The sequence below is a fragment of the Eublepharis macularius genome, chromosome 3 (assembly GCF_028583425.1).
Source record: "Eublepharis macularius isolate TG4126 chromosome 3, MPM_Emac_v1.0, whole genome shotgun sequence".
NCBI lineage: Eukaryota > Metazoa > Chordata > Lepidosauria > Squamata > Eublepharidae > Eublepharis > Eublepharis macularius.
This window is the reverse complement of record NC_072792.1, coordinates 146,289,438-146,313,426: the sequence shown is the minus strand read 5'-3', so window position 1 is coordinate 146,313,426 and position 23,989 is coordinate 146,289,438. Positions and strand designations below refer to the sequence as shown.

The 23,989-nt window shown below is 43.5% G+C and overlaps 1 protein-coding gene across 1 annotated transcript in view; it reads left to right on the top strand.

Moving 5' to 3' along the window:
* LSAMP (limbic system associated membrane protein) overlaps positions 1-23,989 on the top strand; it is a 658,501-nt gene that overhangs the window by 592,882 nt on the left and 41,630 nt on the right. The window contains exons 4-5 of the mRNA XM_054973823.1: positions 14,785-14,919; positions 23,789-23,909. Of these exons, the coding sequence (XP_054829798.1) occupies positions 14,785-14,919; positions 23,789-23,909 (256 nt within the window). The remainder of the gene's footprint in view (positions 1-14,784; positions 14,920-23,788; positions 23,910-23,989) is intronic.

The window sequence follows — 23,989 nt, the reverse complement described above, 5'->3', positions numbered from 1 at the left end:
GGACTGCCTGAACTCTGTCTGAACTCCTGCTGTTGCCCTGGAAACCCCAATCTAAGCCCAATTTAGCTTGATAGGCAGGCCTTCCTTTCAAGTGAGGAGGTCCAAATTTGTTTCAACAAGGGAGCAAAGAGCAGGGGGGAGGGGGGCTCCCAGCTCTGACTTTGCAGACAGTGGAGAGGGAGAGACAGTTGCTGTTGGCATTTTTATAGAGAGAGTGCATTGGAGCTTGAATTTTCTTTGTGTGTGGTGGGATAGAGATGTACCCCTTCAAGTTCCAGGGCTGCTGCCAGGCTCTGGGCCAAGCTATTATTTATTACTAGTACCTTTCCTGCTGCCTGCTCAGGTAAGGTTTCTGGGAGTGGTGCGGTAGGAATCTACCCCTTCAGGTTCCAGGGCTGCTGCCAGGCTCTGGGGCCAAGCTATTATTTATTATTGGTACATTTCCTGCTGCTTGCTCAGGTAGGGTTTCTAGGAGTGGTGTGGTATGGATCTTGATGGCTGGAGGAGAGCCTGCTGGCCCCCACAAACAACAAACATGTTCATGAACAGGTCATGTTCATCAATGTTCGTTGTTTGTTGTTCGTGGATGGCAAGGAACAACGAACGCCATGTTGGGGTTTTTTTTTTCTGTTCGTGTCCATGTCTAGTTGTGATTTCAAATGTGAGCTTTATGTCCATTTATTCTTTTGTGTCGGGACCAACTTGTTTGTCTAATGCAGAGAGTAGAAAGGCATTGCTGACACCATAACATTCGCTGTATGGAAAAGTCCGTGATATTCTATGGAAATGTCCTTGATACTTATTGTACTAATCTCATACTATGTAATCCACCTTGAGTCTCAGTGAGAAAGGTGGACTATAAATGACAAATAATAAATGAATGGATGAACGAACCTTAGATGGTATAACTGGTGTTGTTAGGTCCAGGGATTGTGCTATCGGAGTAAATATGGGGACAGAGTTGGAATCCTTGTTTATTGCAGATACAGACAGGATTTTAAAAGAATTACCAACACAAACAGGAACAAATCTATATGGACACACCATAGGAATCTCAACCAGGCACTTTCTATCTTCTGCCCAAAATACACAAGCCTGGCAACCGAAGACGTCCTATTGACTTGGGTATAGGGACCATCACTGCTGGGATGTCTGAATATATGGACTCCATTCTCAGGCCCTATGCTATTAATGCCCCCAGTTATGTGTGAGACATAAAACAATTCTAGGAATCATTGAAAACTCTATAGACTTTATGGCAATTCCTAGAGAGGCATAACATCACTTCAGGTGGGGGCAACCCTGTTTTCACAGCCTGTTTTTGCCTCCCAGTCTGCCCTTGTGGCGCCATGGCAAGCTGCATTTCAGGGAGTGCAAGGGCAGCTCCCCACAGTGTGGGGGGATGGTGAAGTCATTTGCCTGTGGCATCAAAAATTATTGAGTCAGCCCTGCTTGTCTGTTGTGGGTATATGTTATGCAGAGAATTCAATCTGCTTAGCTCAAGTATTGTTTTGTAATTATCAGAGTGGTTTTTTTTTTCTGGTGGGACTCAGAGGTACTGAGTACCAATAACTTTTGGGGGGTATCTCCCACGTCCTGAGGGAGGAATTTGTGGGAATCATTACAACCATATAAATGAGTACCAGTACCTTTTTAAAAACAAAAAAGCATAGGTGATCACAGCCTAAAGTCGTTAGAGCCAGTTTGGTGTAGTCGTTAAGAACACAGGACTCTAATCTGGAGAACTGGGTTTGATTCCCCTCTCCTCCACCTGAAGCCAGCTAGGTGACCTTGGGCCAGTCACAGCTTCTAGGAGCTCTCTCAGCCCCACCCACCTCACAGGGTGATTGTTGTGGGGATAATAATAACATACTTTGTAAACCCGCTCTGAGTGGGCATTAAGTTGTCTTGAAGGATGGTATATAAATTGAATGTTGTTATTATATTATTATCATTACTCTTGCAATTCACCAAAAGCAGAAGTGTAACAATGCTAATAGCGCCCAGCATCGTCTGCCCTTGTTGCTTCTTTCCATGTGTCTGTTATCTCCACCTTTCTTTCTTTCATTTTTCCCAGTTTCCCTGATTCCCCTCATGTTTCCTATCTCCCCAGCCTTCTTTATTGTTTCCCAGTTTCCCAGCTCCCGGTCACCTTCCAGCATGTTCACCCTTTTATTCATTTACCATCTGCCACTTCCTACTTATCTCTCCCTCGTGTGCACTTTTTTCCCTTGTAATTTTAAACAAGTCTCTTCAACTAAGGGATAGGTTTTTTTTAAAAAAAATGCCAGGATTCTAGAAATCTGTGGTAGGTGAAGAAGAAAAGACTGATAAGCAAAACTTCAAAGTTGCAAATGAAAAAAAATCCCCAGCTGGAGGTAAAACAAGAAAATGATGTCAAAGACTCCCTTTGCTATTTTTGTTGTTCTGAAGTAACGTCCTGGGGAATGCAAGGTGGCAAGCTGGGAACAGAGTTAGGTGAGCAAGACCTTAGACTGTACATGAAAAGTGCAGAGAGAACAAAACAAAACAAAAAAGCACCTTCAATGCAGCATTGGAGACTGCTGCAGCAAACTTCAAATGGCATCTTTGGATTGGCAATCTTTTCATCCCTTTGCATCATGTTTTAGGCAGAGGGTGCCCAACACAGTCCCATGGCCCTTTCTGCTCTCCATGCCATACATCTACAAAAGGAGTTTGAAGAAGACAAACAAAGCAGCGGGAATTCTACAATTTTTTCCTCCTTCCATACATAAACATTTCCTTAGGTGAGGTTGAACTTTATCTTAGTGTAAGTACACAACAACCAAGGTAGCGACAATACAAAGTACACTGTATGTGTGCTCAAGAGAGAGATTAGGCATTACATGTGTGTGACTGAGAGAGAGAGAGAGAGAAAGCAAAGGTAGTGTGCATGAGAAAAAGTCATGTGTGTGAAAAAGAGAAAGGGGGAGCAATGTGTCTGTATATGTGTGAAAGAATGGAGGGGGCATGGTTGTATGTCTCCTTGACATATTTGATTGAAGTGAACATGAAATGGCTTTCCTATCTGTGGTTGATTCTCTTATCATTACCTGCAGATAAGGTTACTACTTGTAGATTGCTCATCTTTAATTTAAAGTTAAGGGATTAATTTGATAACAAACTGTGTGTATTTAGCACTTTGAAAGATCAGTCCCTTGTATGGACAGACATAAGTGATAAAGAACATGCATTCATCAGAGAGGCAAGCCAGCCTGCCTGCCATACCTGCCTGCCATACCTGTGAATGTATATCTACTGGGGGGGATGGGTAGTAGTCTTCACTGTGTCTTTGTTAGGCTTTGTTGCTGTTTGAGCTGAGTGGTGTTATCAGTGCAGCTGGGACTGAGTGTCTAGGAACTGATCTTGAGAAACTCGACTCTGCATCTCTGCCAGGATTATAGTGCTTCGCAGCTCTGCACCAGCTTCAACTGACTGTCATCTGAACTGGGGGGGTATAACTTTTCTGGGAAAACTTTGCTCCTAATAAAGATCTTTAACTCATACAGCTGAGTCTGATGAAGTGGAGAGTCTGAGAGAATTCCCTAGCCAGGCCTGACATTTTGCCTGGAATCCTCTTCCTTCCCTTGGAACCAGAGGAAACCGGTGAGATCACTTTACCTGCAGCATGGCAAAAGGAGGGGATTACAGAACTCCTGAAGAACCTGAGGGACTACCTAAAGACCTCATGGGAACGCCGAAGAGATAGGTGAGGCGCATGAGGCTGGGGCAATTCCCAAGTTAGGAGCCAGGTTCCTACACTGGCTGGGTGCAACACCCCAAGGATGGATATCATGTTCTTTGTATGGCCAGAGGAAGGACCAAAAAGAGCAATGAAAGGCACACCAGTTCCAACAAACCTTCAGAGTGGAGACAGGGAACCCAGAGAATGGTGTCTCCACCAAGGCCAAGGACAAGAGTGAGAGTAATGAGGAAGGGAGTAACGGAACTCCAGTGACCCCCGAGGATTTATGTAAAGACCCTGTGATCCCATGTGGGCCCAACACAGAGGCGTTGGTAGAGGATGAGGAACCAACCCCTCAAAGGTTCCCCAGTTGGGATGTCAGTTTCTTCAATTGGTTGGAGGGAATGCTGCCTGACTGGAAGTCTTCAGAGGGCTCGTCTGCAAAGGCGAAGGAACCGAGGAACCGGCAGTGGGGAAACTTAAGCAGATGGAGTCTGTTATTGGGGAAGAGATTCTGTGAAAGGGAGGTGGAGGGCCGAGAGACAGGGATAGCAACGGAAAGCCCAGTGGCCGCACTCCGGGAACAGCTGCAGCTGCTGAGGTGCGACCTCCTGGCCCTCACCGGATGGACTCACAGAATGATGCAGGCAATGAGCCTACCAGGGTCACCTGGAGAGCCGACATTACCACCACTGCTACCTGCTGTCCCTGGAGGAGAAGGGCTGCCACCAAGAGGGGCCCCGAGACAACCAGAGGAAGGAGCACTGCTTCAGCAGCTGTTAGAACTTTGCAGACTGGAGGCTCGTTTTAAAGGGAACTCTGATGAGTTGGAATATTTCCTTGTACAAGTAGCGGAATTCCTGAGGGAATGGGGGCACACATTCCCAAATGAGGCCAGCCAAGTAAGTTATATAGGTGCATGGCTGGGAGGCCCGGCAGCTAAGTGGTATGTGACTTTGTACACATTGCAAGCTCCTGAGTTGGGAAGCGTGGAAGCTTTCATCCAGGCTCTAAAGGAGCAGTACAAGGATCCTCTCGAGGAGGAGAGGAGGAGAACCCGCCTGTGTGGGCTGAAGCAGGGCAACCACCCAGTTCGGGAATATGGCGCTAAGTTCTGAAAATAGGTGGCCAAGCTGAGGGACTGGACAGAGGGGGTGAAAGTTGAGATTTTCAGAACCAGCCTGAACCCCAACCTGGTGGGGAAAGTGCTGGTGCAGGATGACCCCAGAATGCTCCTGGGATGGATTCAACTGGCCTGTGAGACTGAGAATCAGGAGCAAATGCTGAAGTGGCTGAGGCTACAGCACCAAGCCGGCCAGTGGGGAAGTGTACCAGAAGCACAACCCCAGGAGCGAAGGAAGTTGCAAGTCAGTGTCGCCCTGAGCAAGAAGGGTCGGAGGGGGAAATGGAGCCAGTGCCAGAGGTGTGGGGAAGCAGGCTGTTTCACTGAGGAATGGTCGGGTAAGGAAAAGACCCGGCCGGAGAGAGAGCCGAAGCCAAGGAGGCTGTCAGAGGGACGCTCAAGGGTGAAGCCCTGATCGACTGCAAGGAAGGAAATGGCAGGGGTGGCCAATGGGCAAGAGGAGGAGAAAGACAACTCGAGTGGAGAACCCTCACTGGGCAGCCAGAGGAAACCAGGATCACCGACAGGAAACGGCAGAGACCTGCTGTGAAGAGCACCAGTCTGCGGGTCACGGAAGTTCTGGTGCCGCAGAGGGTGAGACCAAAAGGAGCATTGTTTTTCAAGAGGAGCATTGTTTTTCAATGCTCCAAAAGGAGCATTATTAAACTCCCAGAGGGGGACGAATATCAAAGTAAGGGCCTTGATTGACTTGGGGTGCAGCAGAGACTTTATCGCTCCTGCACTAGTGACAGGGTTGGATCTGGAGGTGGTGAAACTACCTGAGCCTCTGATGTTTGTACAAATGGACGGGACGGACATGAAGGGGACTGTCCCTAGTTATGAAACCGAGCCCACCCCAGTGGGAATGGGGGGGACATTGGGAGGAAAGGACTTTTGTGGTCAGCCCGGCCACCAAGTTCCCTCTGGTGTTGGGAGTAAGATGGTTATGGGACCATGACCCCTATGTGAGGTGGAAGGCTGGTGAACCGTGCTTCCCTTCTGAAGCGTGCCAAAAACATGTATGGGATGCCAAGTGGGGCCAAGACCCTCCCCCCTCTCAGGGACTGTTTAACTATGGAAGAGAGGGAAAGCATTCCTTCAGAGCATCAGGACCCAAGTCAGGTGTTTGAAGAGGAGGAGGCGGGTGAGTTACCCCCCTCACAGAGCTACGGATTGTGCGATAAAGTTGATCCAAGGGACTAAATTGCCAAAGGGAAAAAATTACTCAATAAGCCCGGGAGAAAGAGCAGAGTTATGTAAGTTGGTTGTTGGGGGTTTTCCGGGCTGTAAGTTCATTGATAAAAACCTGGCAGAAGGTTTCATACAGCCAGCTAGCTCCCCACATGCTGCCCCAGTGTTGTTCAGGAAGAAAAAGGACAGGGGCTTGTGATTGTGCACAGACTATAGGGGAATCAATGCAGTCTCGATGTCGAACGCCTACCCTATCCCTTTGATGAGAGATTTGTTGGGGGTAGCAGCTCAGGGAAAGATATTCACAAAGCTGGACCTCCGAGATGCATACTTCCAAGTGAGAATAAAGGAGGGGGATGAGTGGAAGACAGCTTTTAATACCCCCCTGGGGCAATTTGAATATCGAGTCATGCTTTTCGGGTTGCAAGGAGCCCCTGGAGTTTTCATGAATTTAATTAATGAAGTTCTACACAAGTACCTTTATAAGGGGGTGATTGTTTATCTTGATGACATGATAGTGTATACAGAGGACTATGAATCCCATGTGAAATTGGTGTGGGAGGTGCAGAAAACCCTGTACCAACACAAACTGTATATGAAACTGTCCAACTGTGAATTCCATAATGAGGAGCTGGATTTTCTGGGGTACTGAGTATCGGGAAGGGGCTTAGGAATGGATCCGACCAAAGTTGAGGTGGTATTCAGATGAAAAGCCCCTAAAACTCAGTGGCAGTTACAGTCGTTTCTGGGGTTTGCTAACTTCTAACAACCCTTCATAAAAATTTTTGCTCAAGTTGCCTTGCCACTTACAAACTTACTGAAAACCAAGGGGAAGGGCGCTGGGAAAGTGAAACCAAGCACCAAACTAGCCTGGTCTAGGGAATGCCAAGCAGCCTTTGAGGAGTTAAAAGCTTGCTTTACCTGTGAACCTGTTTTGTGCCATCCCAATGAGAGTCGCCCGCTCATGATTCAGGTAGACATGAGCAATGTCGCTATGGAAGGAGTACTGCAGGGAGGGGGAGGATGGGAAAATGCCCCCCTGTGCTTATGTGTCAAAGAAATTCTCGGAGGCTGAAAGGAACTGGGTGATGTAGGATATGGAGATGGCAGCAGTCAAACTGGCCCTGAGTATGTGAAGACACTAGCTGGAGGGGGCTAAGGTACCATTTGAGGTGTGGGCTGATCATAGAAATCTGGAAGCATTACGAGAGCCCCACAGGCTGGGAGCAAAACAGCTACGATGGGCAGAGTTTTTCTCCTGATTCAACTTTGTACTTAAACATTTCCCTGGGAAATCACATTTTTTGGCTGATGCGCTGTCCTGCCTCCCCCAGTATGACAGCCAAGGGGAAGAAGTGGTGGACACAATGTTTTCCCCAGTCCAGTTGGGAGGGGCTGTGGTCACCAGGAGCCAAGTGGCGAAAGCAGACTGCCTTTCCCCTCCCCCCCCCCGCCATGGGAAGAGAAAATTAAGGCAGAACTAAAAAAGGAGGGGGGACTGCCCAAGGACTTAGAAAAAGGAGAGAATGGCTGCTGGTATAAGAATGACAAAATGTATATCCCGCCAGGGGTGTGGGGGCAAGATATTGAAGTGCGGTCATGATGCTAAGTTGGCTGGCCATTTCGGTTATTTAAAAAAGCTGCAGTTAATACAATGACAGTTTTGGTGGTCAGGAATGTGGAAGGATGTATCGCAATACGTGTCCACATGTCAGATCTGTTTGATGGGCAAAAAGAGGGGGGGAACCTCCAGGACTATTACAACCACTAGAAACCCCATTCCGGACATGGTCTGTAGTATCTTTGAACTTTATTACTGACCTTTCTCCGAGCAAAGGGAAAACGGTGATTCTAGTGGTGGTGGATCTGTTTTCCAAACAAGCCCATTTCATCCCATGTTCTAAGTTGCCAACAGCCAAGATGCTGGCCACCTTATTCATGAAGCACGTGGTCAGGCTCCATTCATTTCCTGACAAAGTAATGTTGGATCAGGGCCGACAATTCGTTGCCAAGTTCTGGTGGGAGCTGATGGAAGTAACTGGCATGACTCAAGGACTGAGTTCAGCATATCACCCTGAGACCGATGGGCAATCCGAAAGGGTTACTCAGGTGTTGGAGCAATTTCTACGATGTTATATTAATTATCAACAGGATAATTGGACTGATTTTTTGGTGTTCACTGAATATTGCTACAATAGCGTTCATAGCTCTACGGGAGCATCTCCCTTCAAGATCACACAGGGTTTTGATGGCAAAGCATTACCGTTTGTCAAAGACCCTCACCCAGTCTGGAGTACTGGCTAATTAGATGTATGCCACGTGTTTTCAGATATGAAAATACTCTTCAAATATTACCAGAAAAATGTAGTTGACCCACATGGGTCTTGAGAATTGACACTTAAGTAAAATTACAGGAGACTATATGAATATATTTGCAAATATATTGGTTCAAGACTCGGTCGGTGTAATTGCACTGTGTGATGTTGTAAATCATGAAGGTCTTGTCTTAGCATTGCACTGTGAAGGTCTTATCTGAAGTTGTATTTGTGGATATTTTTGAGAGGTTTTGGTTGGAGTGGATGTGTCTATACAAAAGGTGCCAGTTGTTTATGTCTTTGTGTGTTTTAAAGAATGCTCCAAGTGTGCCTGGGAGTTGACATGAGAAAGTGAAGTGTGTGTTTGTGTATATACTATGTATAATTGACATCCAGGGCATGTGAAGAGGGCAGTGTTCAACCATAATCTATTAGCCGGAATGCACTAAGAATCTCTGGGCAAAATAGTTACCTTTCCCCTCAGGATTCTCTTTGGCTGGCTTTCCTGGTCCCTTGCTGAATCTATTAACAAAGGTTGCCATCTGTTTTCTTGAAAGTAAGATTAGTTTTTTCCCCATATATGCCATCAAGAGGAAAGAGGAGGGCATCTTAAATCCCTGTACAAGTTACAGTTATTAATGTTTCTTTGGAGGCAATCGGCTTTTTTTCTGGGAAAAGAGGTGGCGGAACTCTGTGGGTTGCCCTTGGCGCAAATGGTCACATGGCTGGTGGCCCCGCCCCCTGATCTCCAGATAGAGAGGGGTTTAGATTGCCCTCCATGCCGCTCAGCAGCACGGAGGGCAATCTCAACTCCCCTCTGTCTGGAGATCAGGGGGCGGGGCCACCAGCCATGTGACCATTTTCAAGAGGTTCCGGAACTCCATTCCACCACGTTCCTGCTGAAAAAAAGCCCTGGGGGCAATCATCTATTAGATTTGCTAACCTTCAGGTAGCACCTGCAGATTTCCCAGAATTATAGCTGATCTCCAGCCTACATAAGACAGTTCACTGGGAGAAGATGGCAGTTTAGGAGTGTAGATTCTATGGAATCACATTCCTGCTGAGATTTCCCTCCTCAGGCTTCATTTCCAGAAATTTCCCAACCCAGAGTTGGCAACCCTACTGTGTGGGATACTGGTGGAAGACCAGTGCCTCAGATGTCAGATTGGATATCCGTTCTCCCAAATTAAGGCCCTCTGGATTTGCCCTCAGTATATGGACTATTTAGAGTAGGACATTGTACGAATGCAGGCAGATTAACATGCAATTTTCATCATTTCTGCCAAAACCTATTACTAAGTATAATCATATGTCATCCTTGGTCAAACAGTAGATATACAGAGTAATTATAAATAAGCAGAGTTTTACACCATTCTAAGGCTATTGAACTCAATTGATTTAGGATTGCACTGTTAATTGTTCAGCCTAGAAGCTCTGTGCTGTGCATTTTAGCCTCCACAGCAAGATGCATTATGCTGATCAAGATGGCAAAAGTATGACTTGACTTTGTAACACCCAAAGGTGGCTGTGATAACTATCAATCTAGGAGTCTCTAAAGAGTATAATCCCCAAGATGAGAGGGACTGGCAAAGTAGTATAACCAGGATTTATGAGATGTCACTAAGAAAAGGTCAATTTTGTAAAGGTCAGCTGTATTTGTATGCTGAATCGTTTTGCCTTAGGACTGTGGTGAAGAAACACCCATCACTTGGGACATACAAAGCTAAACTAAGGAAATATTTGGTGAATACACAGTGGGCAGGCCATCTTGAATTACAACAATGGAAAATGCCAGTAAGCAGGTGATACTCCCAACTTGGTTGTAAAATAATGCAAACCCAGATACTTCCTCTGGGAATTGTCCAAAATGTCTACCTTCTTCCATCTTCCTTTGCTGCTATAAAACGGATAGCAACAAACAAACTCCCTGCTGGTTCTTTTTCCTGAGCTTGACAATTTAATGCATCCCTGCAGACAGACTCTGTTCTTCTTACCATTCATTTCCCTCTTCCGCAAAGATAGCCTACAAACACTTTTAGACTTTTAGACGGGAACTAGCAAGACCCACGTTGTCTGCCTGCTGAAGAGAATTGGTGCAAATAACACTGAATCTCTGCAAAGAAGTCTAGATACAATGCCCAACTGTGTCTATTTGTTTCTTATTACTGTGATATGGCACCACACTTTACTGAATTTCAAAATAAAAATAGTTCTGCTTTTAGTAGACATAATTGGAAAAAGGGCTATGTCTGAATTGTTTTTCATAGCTGTATTCAGTGTATAGATCAAAGCTTCATCCTCCTGAATAAATATTGGTTTACGAAAATTATAAATATATTTTATTTCCCATCTCTCCTTATGTTTCTGTTCTTCTGAGTATCTACTCTTTCCATCTTAGATTTCAAAACACTTTGAAGCCCAGTTTAAAATTCTGTGCTTGTATAGCTTGGGGCATACTGCAAGCACTTTAAAAATATAAGTATGGCAACAATAACAACAAGCAGCAGCACTCAAAGAATAAAGTCAGGGCTACACGGAATGTTGAGGCCTAAGAACTCCCACCCACCCTGCTCAGCCCTGCTGTAATGATCCCCAAACCCCGTGACTGAATATGTTACAGGAAGGCCCTGTGAAACTCTGCCTTGGAGAACACTGGTGGGAACATTCACCCTGAGAACGTGCCATAGATCTTTGCATGCCTGATGTTCGTTTACTTTAACCTAATTTTCTCTGTGTGTGCGCGGGGGGGGGGGGGTTCAGTGGCAGGGGAGATGGGAAGATGACATTTCTAGCAATGGCTATCACCATTGTCTAGGAATGCCTATACCACTGAGAATCCCAGAAAGTGGGTAGCTTCATGAAAGGAAAGGAAGTACACTCCCAGTTGTTTCCTTGTATTTGACACAATGTGGATTTTTTGGTTATTGTATTACAAGATCCTCTTGAGCAAGTAATACAAGTGGTTTGACCACAAAGAAAGTAAATGAACTGAAAGCTAGAGTCATATAGTGGCTAGCAGCGCGATCGTATGCCGAGTAAGTCGGCTCATTCAAAATCAGTAGGCTTCAACAGGAATAATAACATAGGACTGCATCATAATAGACTTATTTTTCTTCTAGCAAGTTCCCAGTTCAAATATTGCTTCTACTATGAATTCAAAACCTTGGGCAAGCCACCACATCTAATTTTTGCTCACTGACCTATCTTGCAGGGTTGCTGAGGGATTACTGAGTTAATACATGTGAAATACTTGGAATCATAACTGTGATGCTGCAGGTGAAGTGTACATATAAGTACATATAAGTACATGAAAGCAAATGCCCCCATATTGTTATTATTACTTGTATATTACATATACCCTACTAGTGGCTACCCATTCCTGCTTTTTACTTTGGGTGTGTGTATATATATATGTGTGTATATATATATATATATATATATATATAAAGGCTTTGGGCACTCAAAAAGAGGTGACTGAAGGGAGTTGCATTTCCTCTTTCCATATTTATTTTCTAACATCCAAAGCTGAGCATGCACATCTTTCCACTGTGATGTCTCGTCATGTGTGGCATACAGATCTCACCATGCAGAGAGATGCATCTGCTCAGTTTGGACGTTCAAAACAAGGGATGGAGGAGGAAACATAGCCAACTTGCTGTTCTCCGTTCAAATGTCTGAAGCTGCCCTCAGAGCTCCAACTGTAGGATTATGTCTGTCTTACTAGAGAAAGCCTTTTTCAGGATTTCTCCAGTAATGAATCACATTAATTCCTACATTGTGTTTGGACAGTTACTCTGTCCCTCTGCACAGTAAACTACTCTGCCTCCAAAAAGTGGGTGCAATGTACAGATACTTATTCTTCTTTGCATCAGTCTGGTAGCTTTTAGAAATTGAAATGTGGGCCAGTATAGAAGACCAGATGATGTGCTTTAAGGACCCTTCAAACCCTGAAACATTTCTTCAGGTTTTTGGCTGCTCTTGCAAACCTCACAAATGAAAATGACCCTTCATCTATAAATGGCACAGTTAAGAACTGGGGGGTTTTTTCATTGATTTTGTTGTTGTTGTAGTTGTTTTAAACAGCCAGATTGAAGGAACTGCAAATGAATATTTTGGTCAAAGATTAGTCAGTCTCAAAACTCCAGTTTTGGCCAGGGCCTTTCATTCATCCTCTGTTGCACTCAGCTAGTTTGAGCTGGCTAATGATTTTTGGCTTATATGCCGCAGAACACCCATGCCAATAAATTAAATAGAAATTTCAGAGAGTGGCACTATTGTGGGGAATCCAAGGGGAACAGAAGCTTCTAAGGATGGGCATTGCTGATATCACCATTGAGGCATTGTCTGCTAATGCCCTCATTCACAGGATGGGAAGCATCTAAATCTCTGTTTTTGGCTACAGTCACATATAGAGATCTTGATTTGTCTTACTGAAATCCCTCCATCAGGTTGACAGACATTTGCTGTGCAGAATTGGGAAATTCAAAGACGTTAGTATAGGTTTTTTTTTTATGATGTGGGATGGGTACCTTAGTTTTATGTTTTTTGTAAAACACATTTTACTGATCTTTTTTTAATCCTTTGTTGTTTCTACTGAAACAACTCACATGTTTGAATGAGCAGGCTTGTTTTAATTTGAAATTGATGTTCTCATTCCGTGGTACATGCAGCTGCAATAGAAACTTTGAAGACATTTGAGCTACATTTACAGCCTGTCCCTATGCATGTACATCATATATCTAATATCCAAACATGGCTCTCTCTGCAGTCCAAAAAACCTAAAAGAGAAAAATATACGAAGGACTGCAGTTGAAACATTGAGGTGGGGTCTGGAAATATCTCATCTCCAAACTACAGACATCAGTTTCCCTGGAGAACATGGCTGCTTTGGAGGGGGACTCTATGGCCTTATAGCCTGCTGAGGTCCCTCTCCCCTCCAATCCTCCCCCCCACAAGCCACTGCTCCCAAATCTCTAGGAATTTCCAACCTGCAGTCGACAGTCTTAGCAAAGGCTAAGGTATATTATTCTGCACACCAACAGAAAACCCCTGGTTTGCAGGAGAGGAAAACTAAAAGGGTTTTTAAAATGGGTGAGCTAAAAAAAAAACAGGCAGAGGGACAGCTGCACATGCACAGCACATGGGCAAAATCCCATGGAGGCATCTTGGTGTTCTATTACTGAAAATGGTACATGAGAGTAGAAAGTGTTGAGTGGGCAAATGAGCTGATTATGGCTGAAGTGAGTGGCTGAGCAGAGGAAACATTGGATATGTAGTTTTACAAAGGGAGAAGAGAAAATATTGGGAAGATGGATGGCTTGGGTAATAGAAAAGAGTGGAGGGGGAATAGGAGCAGTCAAGCAGAGATGGAACAGCAGGTTTGAAAGCAGGGACCAACTGAAGGAGGGAATAGAACTTCTCACCCACAAGCCCTTATGGGTCCCCATCTTGTAGCATCCTAAAACTGCAGTTTAAGATCAGAGTCCAATGTAAGTGCTATGGAATGTAAATACTCCAAATCCAAACAGCACATTTTATCATAGAGTCTGTATGTATTTTTATACAGCCACGAATCTCTCAGAACTTAGAAAAGAATCTATAGGCCCAAATAACTAGTCTATTTTCTTATGAAAATTACTCTTCTGAAGTAGAGTCCTGGCATTAGGCATGTTGACACTCTTCAAGAAATACTGGCTTGCAACATTTTGGACGTTTCCTTTTATCATTGTACTTGATGACTACCACCCGTTGCTAGGCAGTCTCCAGATTTTGAAGTTAATTTGATAAATATTGAAGAATGCCAAAATGAGTTTGGTAAGACTGACTCTAGTTTCTGAGGATGAAGGAGGATTCACACCTCCCTAATCATAATGCATACTGTGTTTATCAGTGGATTATTGAGGTTAAACAATTACAGCAGGCAGTAATTTCTTGGTAGCAAGGACAACACGAAATAATGTTGTCCTTGCAAATATAACAGCCTGTATGCATGTAAACACAGGGTTTGTGCACATATTCTGTTACTTCTGTTTGCAACTCATAATAAATTATACTAAGATGTTATGTCATACTTCTTAGTTGGGCTTGACAGAAGCAGACGCTTATTCTCTCTGCCCTTGCTCCTGTGGCACTTAAAACTTGGTCAGTCTATGTATTTTCAAATAGATTATTATATAGTCATCAGAAATCTTAGGAAACCAATCAAGGATTATGCTTGAACTGGCTGGCAAACCTCTATCCACATGTAACATGTGAAAAAGGGCTCTGCATCATTCAGGTTGCCTTCTCTGTCCTAGCTATTAAGACCAAAGCCTGTTCTGCAGAACTCTTCATTTTATATCTCCTCCACTCAAGCATTCATACATGATGCACAATTCAGCATCATCTCAACTAACTGAACTGGGTCTTTTGCATCTAAATAACCAAAATGTATCTTTATCTCTTCTTAGCAAGAGAATTTGAAGGTGATGAAGAGTTTTTGGAGATCCTGGGGATAACGCGAGAGCAATCGGGCAAGTACGAGTGCAAAGCCGCAAATGAAGTTTCCACAGCAGATGTCAAACAAGTCCGAGTCACTGTGAATTGTAAGTACCTTTATTACTAGATCAGCAAGGGGAAAAGGAAAGTTCAGCCCCCATTGCACTGGCAGTGATAGCAAGAAGGGAAAACCCTGGCATAGCTGATTGAGAACATGTCTTATGCTTTCTTCATCTATAAATGGGGAAAGAGAGGACAATTTGAGATACAATCTCTGGGGAGACATGAACTTGCTTTGTTGCTGATTCATTGGGTTGCATCCCATGAATGGAAGATCAGTACTCTAATTTAAGAGACTCTTCCTCTTGCAACAGGGAAGGCTCCTTGAGGCAAAAGAAAACACAAACATTAGCAGAATGGATCTACAGGATCCAGCCCATCATTTCAGTTCTTTAGTGGAATTTCAGATTCGGTTCAAGGTGCTGGTTTTGACCTATAAAGCCCTAAACGTATTGGGACCAGCATACCTGAGGGACCACTTCTCCCCGTATATACCCCGGAGAATGCTCCGATCAGCTGGAAAACATCTGCTGGTGGTCCCTGGCCCCAGGGAGGCTCGGTTGGCCTCAACCAGGACCAGGGCCTTTTCAGTCCTGGCCCCAAACTGGTGGAACTCTCTGTCTGAGGACACCTGGGCTCATCAGGATCTTGTATCATTTCAGTGGGCCTGTAAGACGGAGATGTTCCGCCAGGCATATGGTTGAGGCATGAGATCCTTACTGAGCCTCCCACCGGTCTCCCACCAAGTGTGGGGTTATACAGTGGCCGTTTTCACACTGTCTATAAATCGCGGGAGGCTCACGGAAGGCTGTCGGCTCTCGCACGATTTTTGACGCCGTCTGTTTACAAAATGCCACAAACAGTGATTTACGGCGTTTTGTAATCGGATGGTGTTAAAAATCACGCAAGGAAGCCGGCAGCCTTCCGTGAGTCTCGCGCGATTTATAGACAGTGTGAAAACAGCCAGTGTCCACTGGCCAGCTGGCCGACGTATGGGTACAGCATGAGGCTATGTAGTGCCCTTTGTTAGCTAACCCACATATGGGTTGCAGTACGCTATCTGTCTGCTTCCCTCCCCCTGTATGTTGGGGGCAGGAACCTGGAACTGACCATGTCTTTGGACAGTTGTTATCTGTGGATTTTATGATTTGAACTGTTGTTTTTATGAACTGTTGTTTAATATTTGTATTGTATTTTATAACTGCTGTGGCAAGGGCAGGTTAGAAATGTAATAAATAATAATAATAGCTGTGAAATTGGAAAGTATGTTTACCTTGAGCTTACACCAGGACTAGATATAGGTTGTAAAGCATTTACATTGAAATCCTAAGCAGAGTTATTCCAGTCTAAGCCCACAGTGGTCTTAGACTGGAGTAACTCTGCTTAGGATTTCAGTGTTAGTCTACTAAATAGATAAATAGGTAAACCTCATGTTATCCTTGACCACATGACTTTTGTTACAGTCAATGGAAGCCTTAGTAGGGTTCATTAACCAATCCATGATAGACTGAGCAAGCTCAAGGATCTCACCAAAATCAAGATGTCTGTTGAGAAATTGAATGTGCATTGGCTAGCCAGTCAATAATTTCAGTCAGCACCATCTTTTGAATATCTTCCTTACCAGGAGCAAAACAAAACATGCTAGTTACCCAGCCTCTGTGGAACTGTGGATATCCATGTAGGACACAGTGAAACTAGCATCCCCGTGTCACTTTCAGTCCCATTCTTCAACATTCCAACAACAGGACCCTTGCTTAACTAGCTGCAGTTTACATCTGTGAGCACAGCTATATCCAATTAGCAGTCTGGATCTTTGTCTACATGATAAAATGGCACTTTTCTGAACCATTGTAGTGTAACATTCTTGCGTGGTGTCTGAATTGTTTTAATTAAATCAGTGCCATTTTCCCATATGGGGACACAGCTAATTCTGTGACATTAAAAGAAACATACCAAAAAAAGGACATGACAATAACTAAACACGAAATGTTGTAATTGCTGTCTTCTGAGTGACCACATCTCTATGCAAATATGTGCCACATTTTGTTGCTTATTTTCCCCTAATTGTCCTTGTTTTGCTATGGTTTCAGAGAGGAAGTGCCATTTCCCATTAAATAGCCTCTATCTAATGAGACAATTATTTAAAAGCCCATCCTGTGTATAGGCAAAACATTTACTGTTCCGATGTAGGGGAGATGAAAGCCATAGGGAGTGCAGCCTTTTCCCCAAGATCAAAACTACTGGATTCCATAATATTTGCATAATAGGTTGAGCAGAATGCCTTAGTTCATTCTTGATTTTTCCATGATGAACCTCTTAGCATGGAAAAGTGAATTTCTTTTCTTTGCACATTTGTGTATGTGTGAGAAAGAGACAGATACAGAACTTAAAGGATTTGAGTTAATAGCCCTGAGAGAGTTATGGGCCTTAAAGAACTACTTTGGACATCTGTTCATTTTTAATCTTTGGCCTGATTTGAAGAATAGCAATTGGTGGCCTCAGAAATAAGAATTCTTTGTGGCTTATGCATTGAAATATATTGCCGCTGTTGGCTTTTAGTCACATATTTGCCACATGTTGACAAAGAAGGAAGGATACCATGCCCCCCCCAAAGAAAGAGGTGAGAACGACAGGAATAAAATGAGGAAGGATCATCTGGATGAACACGGGGGCATTCTTACACTTGAATTCCTGCCTTCAGTAGTCAGCACTTGTATCTTTTTTCCAGTCTTGACTTTATTTGATCTTATATTCTTATTCATTTTTTATTTTTATTAGTTATATAGCATTTTATTTTACAAGATGGAGGTGAAAGTGGCAGTGAGAGAATATGTGCATTCAGTTATGTGAGCGTAGGCAATTTCAGCTGAGATTGAGAATTAAGAGGTTATATGCCAGCAGCTGCCTAGAAGAGTGCATTTTGAGGAGGTATTTGAAGGAACAGGGAGAAGCAGAATCATAAAGAAGTTCTAAGGTTGAGTTCCAGGCATAAGAGCTGATGAGGAACAGAGGACAGAGCTGTTCAAGGAGACTTGAAGGAGAGAAGGAATGATGGAGCTGGTGAAACAAAAGCTGTAGACAAAGAAGTATCAGGATAGTAGACTAGAGCCAGATAAAGGATGCAAAGCCTTAGAAGGTTTTGAGGATGTTGACAAACAGTTGGGAACTAATGTAGGGATTTAAGGAAAGACATTCCATGGCTGAAGTGACATGAATAATTTTGGAGGCAGAAGGTGAAGAGGCTGAGGTGTGACAACTGAAAGGCAGAGTGGAGCAGGACGTAGAGTCAAGGTGAGAAATAACTGGAAAATGAACCGGAGTTTACACCAAGGGAGAGCAGATGAAGGCTGTCTTTTTACAGAATTGTAGACCAAAGCTACACGATGTGATGACAGAGTGAAAATAGTACAAGAGAGAGAGAGAGAGAGAGAGAGAGAGAGAGAGAGAGAGAGAGAGAGAACACAATTTTTAAAAAGCTAGGGTTTTCTACATGAACTAAAGGATAGATGGCAATGTTGTTTTGGATACAGAGGACATGAGAAGAGGAAGTCTTGGGAGGAAAGATTAGAAGTGTTGAGAGGAAGGCATGAGGAAAATGTTTTGGGAAAGGGGGAGGCTGCCCAGCCAGCACATACACAAAGTGCGTGCCCACCACATCCCCCAGTGATTATGTTATTTCTGGCACAACTCAGATGTGATGAGTCACACAAGGACTTAGTCAGTAAAACTTGGCCCAACACATAGTGTTTTCACTATGTTTGGGGCTGATTTTTAAAAATCTATCCTGGCATGACCCATTGCTTCTGGAAATGACATAAATGTAAGGGGGTGCAGGTGCATGCTTTGCATATGCGCACAGGTGAGAGTACCTGTCGCTGTCCTCTCCCTGGTTTTGACTTGGACAGACCTTGCAATCCTGAATTATTAATAATAATTATTATTATTAGCTCCATGAAAGGTTTTTATTTGTTTTCAGCTATCATTGCAGAGCTTATTTAGCAGTGGTTCAAAATAAATGTGAATGAAGCTGAACATAGTTGGTTTTTTATGAGAAGGATAAAGCAAAGACAAAGATCTTAATAGTATAGTATCTCTGTTGGACAGGATTGCCAACTCTGGGTTGGGAAGTTCCTGGAGATTTGGCATTTGAGTCTGGTGAAGGATGGATTTGGGGAGGGAAAGGACCTCAATGGGGTATAATACCATAGAGTTCATCCTCCAAAGCAGCCGTTTTCTCCAGGGTAACTGGATCAGTTGTAATTCTGGGAGATTTCCATACCCCACCTGGAAGCTGGCAACCCTAAAGCCAGCTTTGATTTTACATACTGTGAAAAATTATTTGGACAATCTTGTCCCGGGTCACCATACCATTATTTGTTTTCTGCAAGAAAGAACGTTCATGTAAAATTTCATGTAGGAGAATTGCAATATTGAGAGTCTGGTGGAGTGGTTGAGTTTGGAGGAGGAAGACCTGGATTCAGAGCTCCACTCAGCCATGAAGTCATCCCCTAGATCACCTTAATCCAGTAACTCTCAGCAGAGTCCACATCTAAGTGTTGTTGTGAGAATTAACTTCAGTATACGTGGTTTAATATGTCAGTGTTAGAATTCCTTCTACTCGTTTCAGCATTTCTTCAGCTCGTATTGGATTTCTGCTGGTTTTAAATCTTTACAAATTTGCATTATATGCCCTGTTACATTGTTTATTGAAATGTCCTTGAACTTGACTATACTAACTCACACTATGTAATCCAGCTTGAGTCTCAGTGAGAAAGGCAGACTATAAATCAAATAAATAAATAAATTGCCCTTAGAGAAAGAAATACCAATGTGACAGTGAAATTAAAAAAATATGTCTACATGGTTTTTAAAATAGATACAAAATAGGATTCCTAATTTGCTAAACCAATTCAAAAAAGAAATCTTGGAGTCATACAGTTGAAAATTCTCTGAAAGCAATAGCTCAATGCGTGTTAGTAGTGGGAAAATCAATTTTACATACTGTGAATGTTAGGAAATATTTAATATGAGATAATAAAAAGCAACATTTTTTTTTTATAAAACACAAGCATCATCCTACTTTATTGTTAAAGTTGTATCTTTCCAAGTGAATTGGAAAAGTGGTATATATTTAGAAATATTAATTTTGGCCTTTCAAGAAGGCTCATTGGGGCCAAGCCCAGTAGCAGCCACAGGCAACTTGCTACCATACAAGTTGCATGGCTCACTCAGGCCTGGCTGCTTGCAGCTGTTTAGCATCAGCTGCTCTACAAAAGCCAGTGGTGTAGTGCTGAGATTCAGACCAGGAACTCGGGGACCCAGGTTCAATTTCCCACTCTACTGTGGAGGTCATTGGGTGACCCTGGCCCAGTCACACACTCTCAGCTTAACTTACCTCACCGAGGGCTGCCAGGTCTCCCTGTGGGAGTGGGGGATTTCCTGCTCCTAGCCTCTGCCTCCTGCCACGATTCACTTGGACAGCAGGGAGAAAAGATGGGGGAACAGGCCTCCCAGGCAGGCTTGCAGCATGGTGTGATGTCACTCCCAGAAATGACACCATTGCGCGGTGTAAGGAACATGTACACTTTGTGGAGAAGGATAAGGTGAGTGCCAGCCCCCCCCCCGGCCACCCCCAGGAGGATAACAGGACCTGGCAACCCTAACCTCACCAGGTGTTTGTGAGGATAAAATGAGAAGAAGAGACCAGTGTAAGCTGCTTTGGGTACCATGTGTGAAGAAAGATGGGATATAAATGAAGTAAATAAATAATGAATATAGCTGAAGATGCAGGACAGATAAAAGGTTGGTTGGTGGGTAGGAAGGAAAGAAGGAAGCAGAGAAAATGGGGTGTAAGAACTGCTAGGAGGAGGAAAAGAGGAAAGAGTCTGGGGAGGGGATATGGGAGGAAGTGCCCCCAGCAAGTCTTTGCAGGTTTTCTACTGTGCAACTGGGGCCATCCCCACAGCTTGCACAGCACAACTGGGCCCAGCATCTACAACCATGCAGAATTTTCACAGGGAAAGATTCCCAGGGAAAGGGAAGGAGGAAAAGCTGAAGACGAAGGTGCAGGTAAAGGTGGGTTCGCTGGTGGATGGAGAGGAGAGAAAGACCCAGGAAATGGGGAGAGGTTACAAGAGTTTCAAGGAAGAGAAAGAGGAAATAGCGGGGTAGAATGAGATGCCCCCCCTCAAGTCCTTACATGCTTACTCTATTCACTTGAAAGCAAAACTAAACCTCCCCATATATTCTGTCAAGAAAGGGGGGGGGAATCTTAAATCCCCATACAAGTTAGTTATGTACAGTAATATAAACTCTTCTCTGTATAACTGTCTGTTCCTGGCAGGTAGATCCCTTAGTCCTTCTCCAGTGAACACACATTGATTCCAATAGAAAAGGATTTATTCAGGATTTTACAGTTCAGGTCTGTATTCCATCACAGAGCATTGGTAGAAGTGAGGAATCAAAACATAGACGCTATGATATACTTGAAAACTCCCACGTTCCAAGCAACAGTTAGGTTTTTGGTGTGCAAGATTACACGGGTTCTGTGAGAACCCTTTATAGTTATGGCTACATGATTAGTACACAAATATACATTCCCAGAGTCTGGACAGAGCAGCTAGAGCTGGCAGTAGGAAACTCCAAGGTTGCTTCTAACTAGAAGATGCTTATTAGAGAGATAAGGGGAGAGGTCCATTTCTGGGCCTGGACAACAATAATTCCAAGAGGAGAGAACATGGTTAATATGACTAGAGGAGAGAGTATAACAGGTTAGCATTAAGGCATTATAATTTCAGTATACTGTGGCATCAGTGATACAATAACCAAATAAACATGGCATGGCTATACACAGACATGACAATAACCTTTATTTAAGGAGGATTATATTAATCTTACATGAAGGGTCATCTTCCCTTTGGGTAAACAGGGTTTTGTTCTTTCATCCCTTCTTCCTCCTCTAAAAGCTGTGTGTGTGGAAATAATAGGTAGATAAATAATTGGTACAGAAATATATAGGCTTCTTTAAACCAAGTCAGGCTGTAGAAACTTAGAATCCATTACCTTTTCACTGAAGGGGAATTGCTGATTCTTGGTGCCTAAAGCTGGCCTGGAGTTCCTCAGATAGCAAGATGACCAATCGGCATTAAAGCCAAAGTATCTGGCCATGAGCCTGCCTAGAATGTCTCTCTTAAAATGCCATGGAGTGTGGCTAACGTGAAGAATGCCGCTGAAAGTGAATGAGTTGGTGCCTTGGCAGGGAACAGGAATACAAAACCATCACTAAGCCTGGTGGTGTAGCTTTCAGGTCTGTAGAAAGGTATTTGTTCATTTCATGACTCATCTCATGTGTTGGGTCCAATGGAGCGGAAATGGTTTGTCTCGCTACAGATGGCAAAGAGATTTACTGCCAAAGGAAAAAAAACATTCACACACGGAGGCTTAAAAAATCCTCTCTTCTCCTTGTGTTTGCTTTCTTCATCCTTAACTTTTGTTTTTAAGTGAATGATTTATACTGAGGTTTTTGAAATACAGTATTTACCAATTGTATAGGTCAGATTATATTCCCTTTACCATTATGAAAATGTAAGCAGAGAAAGTTGTATAAATGTGTCCTTTTCTCTCAGTTAATCATTCCCTTTGCTCTTCATTTTTTTATTTCTGCTATCTCTGTAAAGAAATGGAAACCATGGGACACTACAGTTTCAAATGTGCACATAAATGCCAGTTTACTGTTGATACCTGAAGAGGGAAGCTTGCCCAAATTCTGTCTTAAGCCATATCTTCATGAGGTGCGTCCTATGCCTTTGAACACCTGGTTCATCACTTTGGTGGCAGACCAGAAGTGCAATGGTATAAAAGTGCCTAGAGTTTTTCTACATTGGAATTTATGTGATGTGACAAGTGTACTCCACAAGGGACCTGTGGGTTCCAGTTGTCAGGATAGCAAGAATGGTTTAGAAACAATGATTGGTATGCCACACCACTAACACATGTTGAATTCCAGTCCCAAGAAAAGCTTGTCTCATCCTTGATCTTCCTTTCTCTGACTTCCTCCCCGTGTTTCCACAGCTGTTTTATGCCCCTCCTTTGTAACACTCTGTGAATCGCTCCCCCCCCAGCCTATCCATTGTGCAGTCACTCCCTAACTTATTGTTGAGTTAAGTCAGATGTAAGCCAATATTTTTCAGAGCCCTATTGCCTCAACTTTCATTTGTCTGGAGACAAAGTCCAGCATGATCTTTTCTTCTGAGGGTTTGCAGGACATTCTGCTTCATTCCATCTGGTCAGTTCCAGCTATTCACAGCTTGATGCTTGCTTTGGAATAAGCATATGTACCCACATATGCTTATTCCAAAGCAAGCTATGTTGTATATTTTGAGATAAGTACTCGAATTTATTGTTTATTTATGTAAAATAATATGTACCTCAGTCTCTCAACAAAGACACATTCAGGAGGCAGCTGATAGGAGTGACCCACCCCCACCCCCGGCAAGCATTTCTTGCATATATGTTCTCTGTATTATTTCCTGTCTTACCCAGTTTTCTGATTCCAGTAATATAGGAAGTAGAAAGAGCATATCAAAATGGCATTTTAAGAGTGAGTTGTTGTCTTGCAGATGCTGGTTTTTGCTCCCCACTTTTGACATTTTTTAACAACCTTCCTTCATACAAAGGGGTCTTTCCATTTCATTTTAAAATCTAGGTAAGCCTTGATATCTACTACACTTACAGTGCCATCTTAAGCAGAGTTATGCCTCTCTAAGTCCATTGAAGCCAATAGACCTAGACGGATGTAGCTCAGCTTAGCTTGGCCCTGTAAGTGGCATCTCCCCCCCCCCAGCCTGGCTCCAAGAATGCTCCGTCCTCATTAGTACGTAGATGGCAGTGACATGAGCAAGTGTTTCTCTCATGCAGACCCTCCCACCATCACGGAATCCAAGAGCAATGAATCCGCTACAGGACGACAAGTTTCGCTCAAGTGTGCAGCCTCGGCTGTGCCTACGCCCGATTTTGAGTGGTACAGAGATGACACAAGGTAATTAGACTTTTTTTCAATGGCCTTTGATGTCTAATAAACCCCCCAGAGCCCCTTGTTCTCTCTTTTTATAAATATCA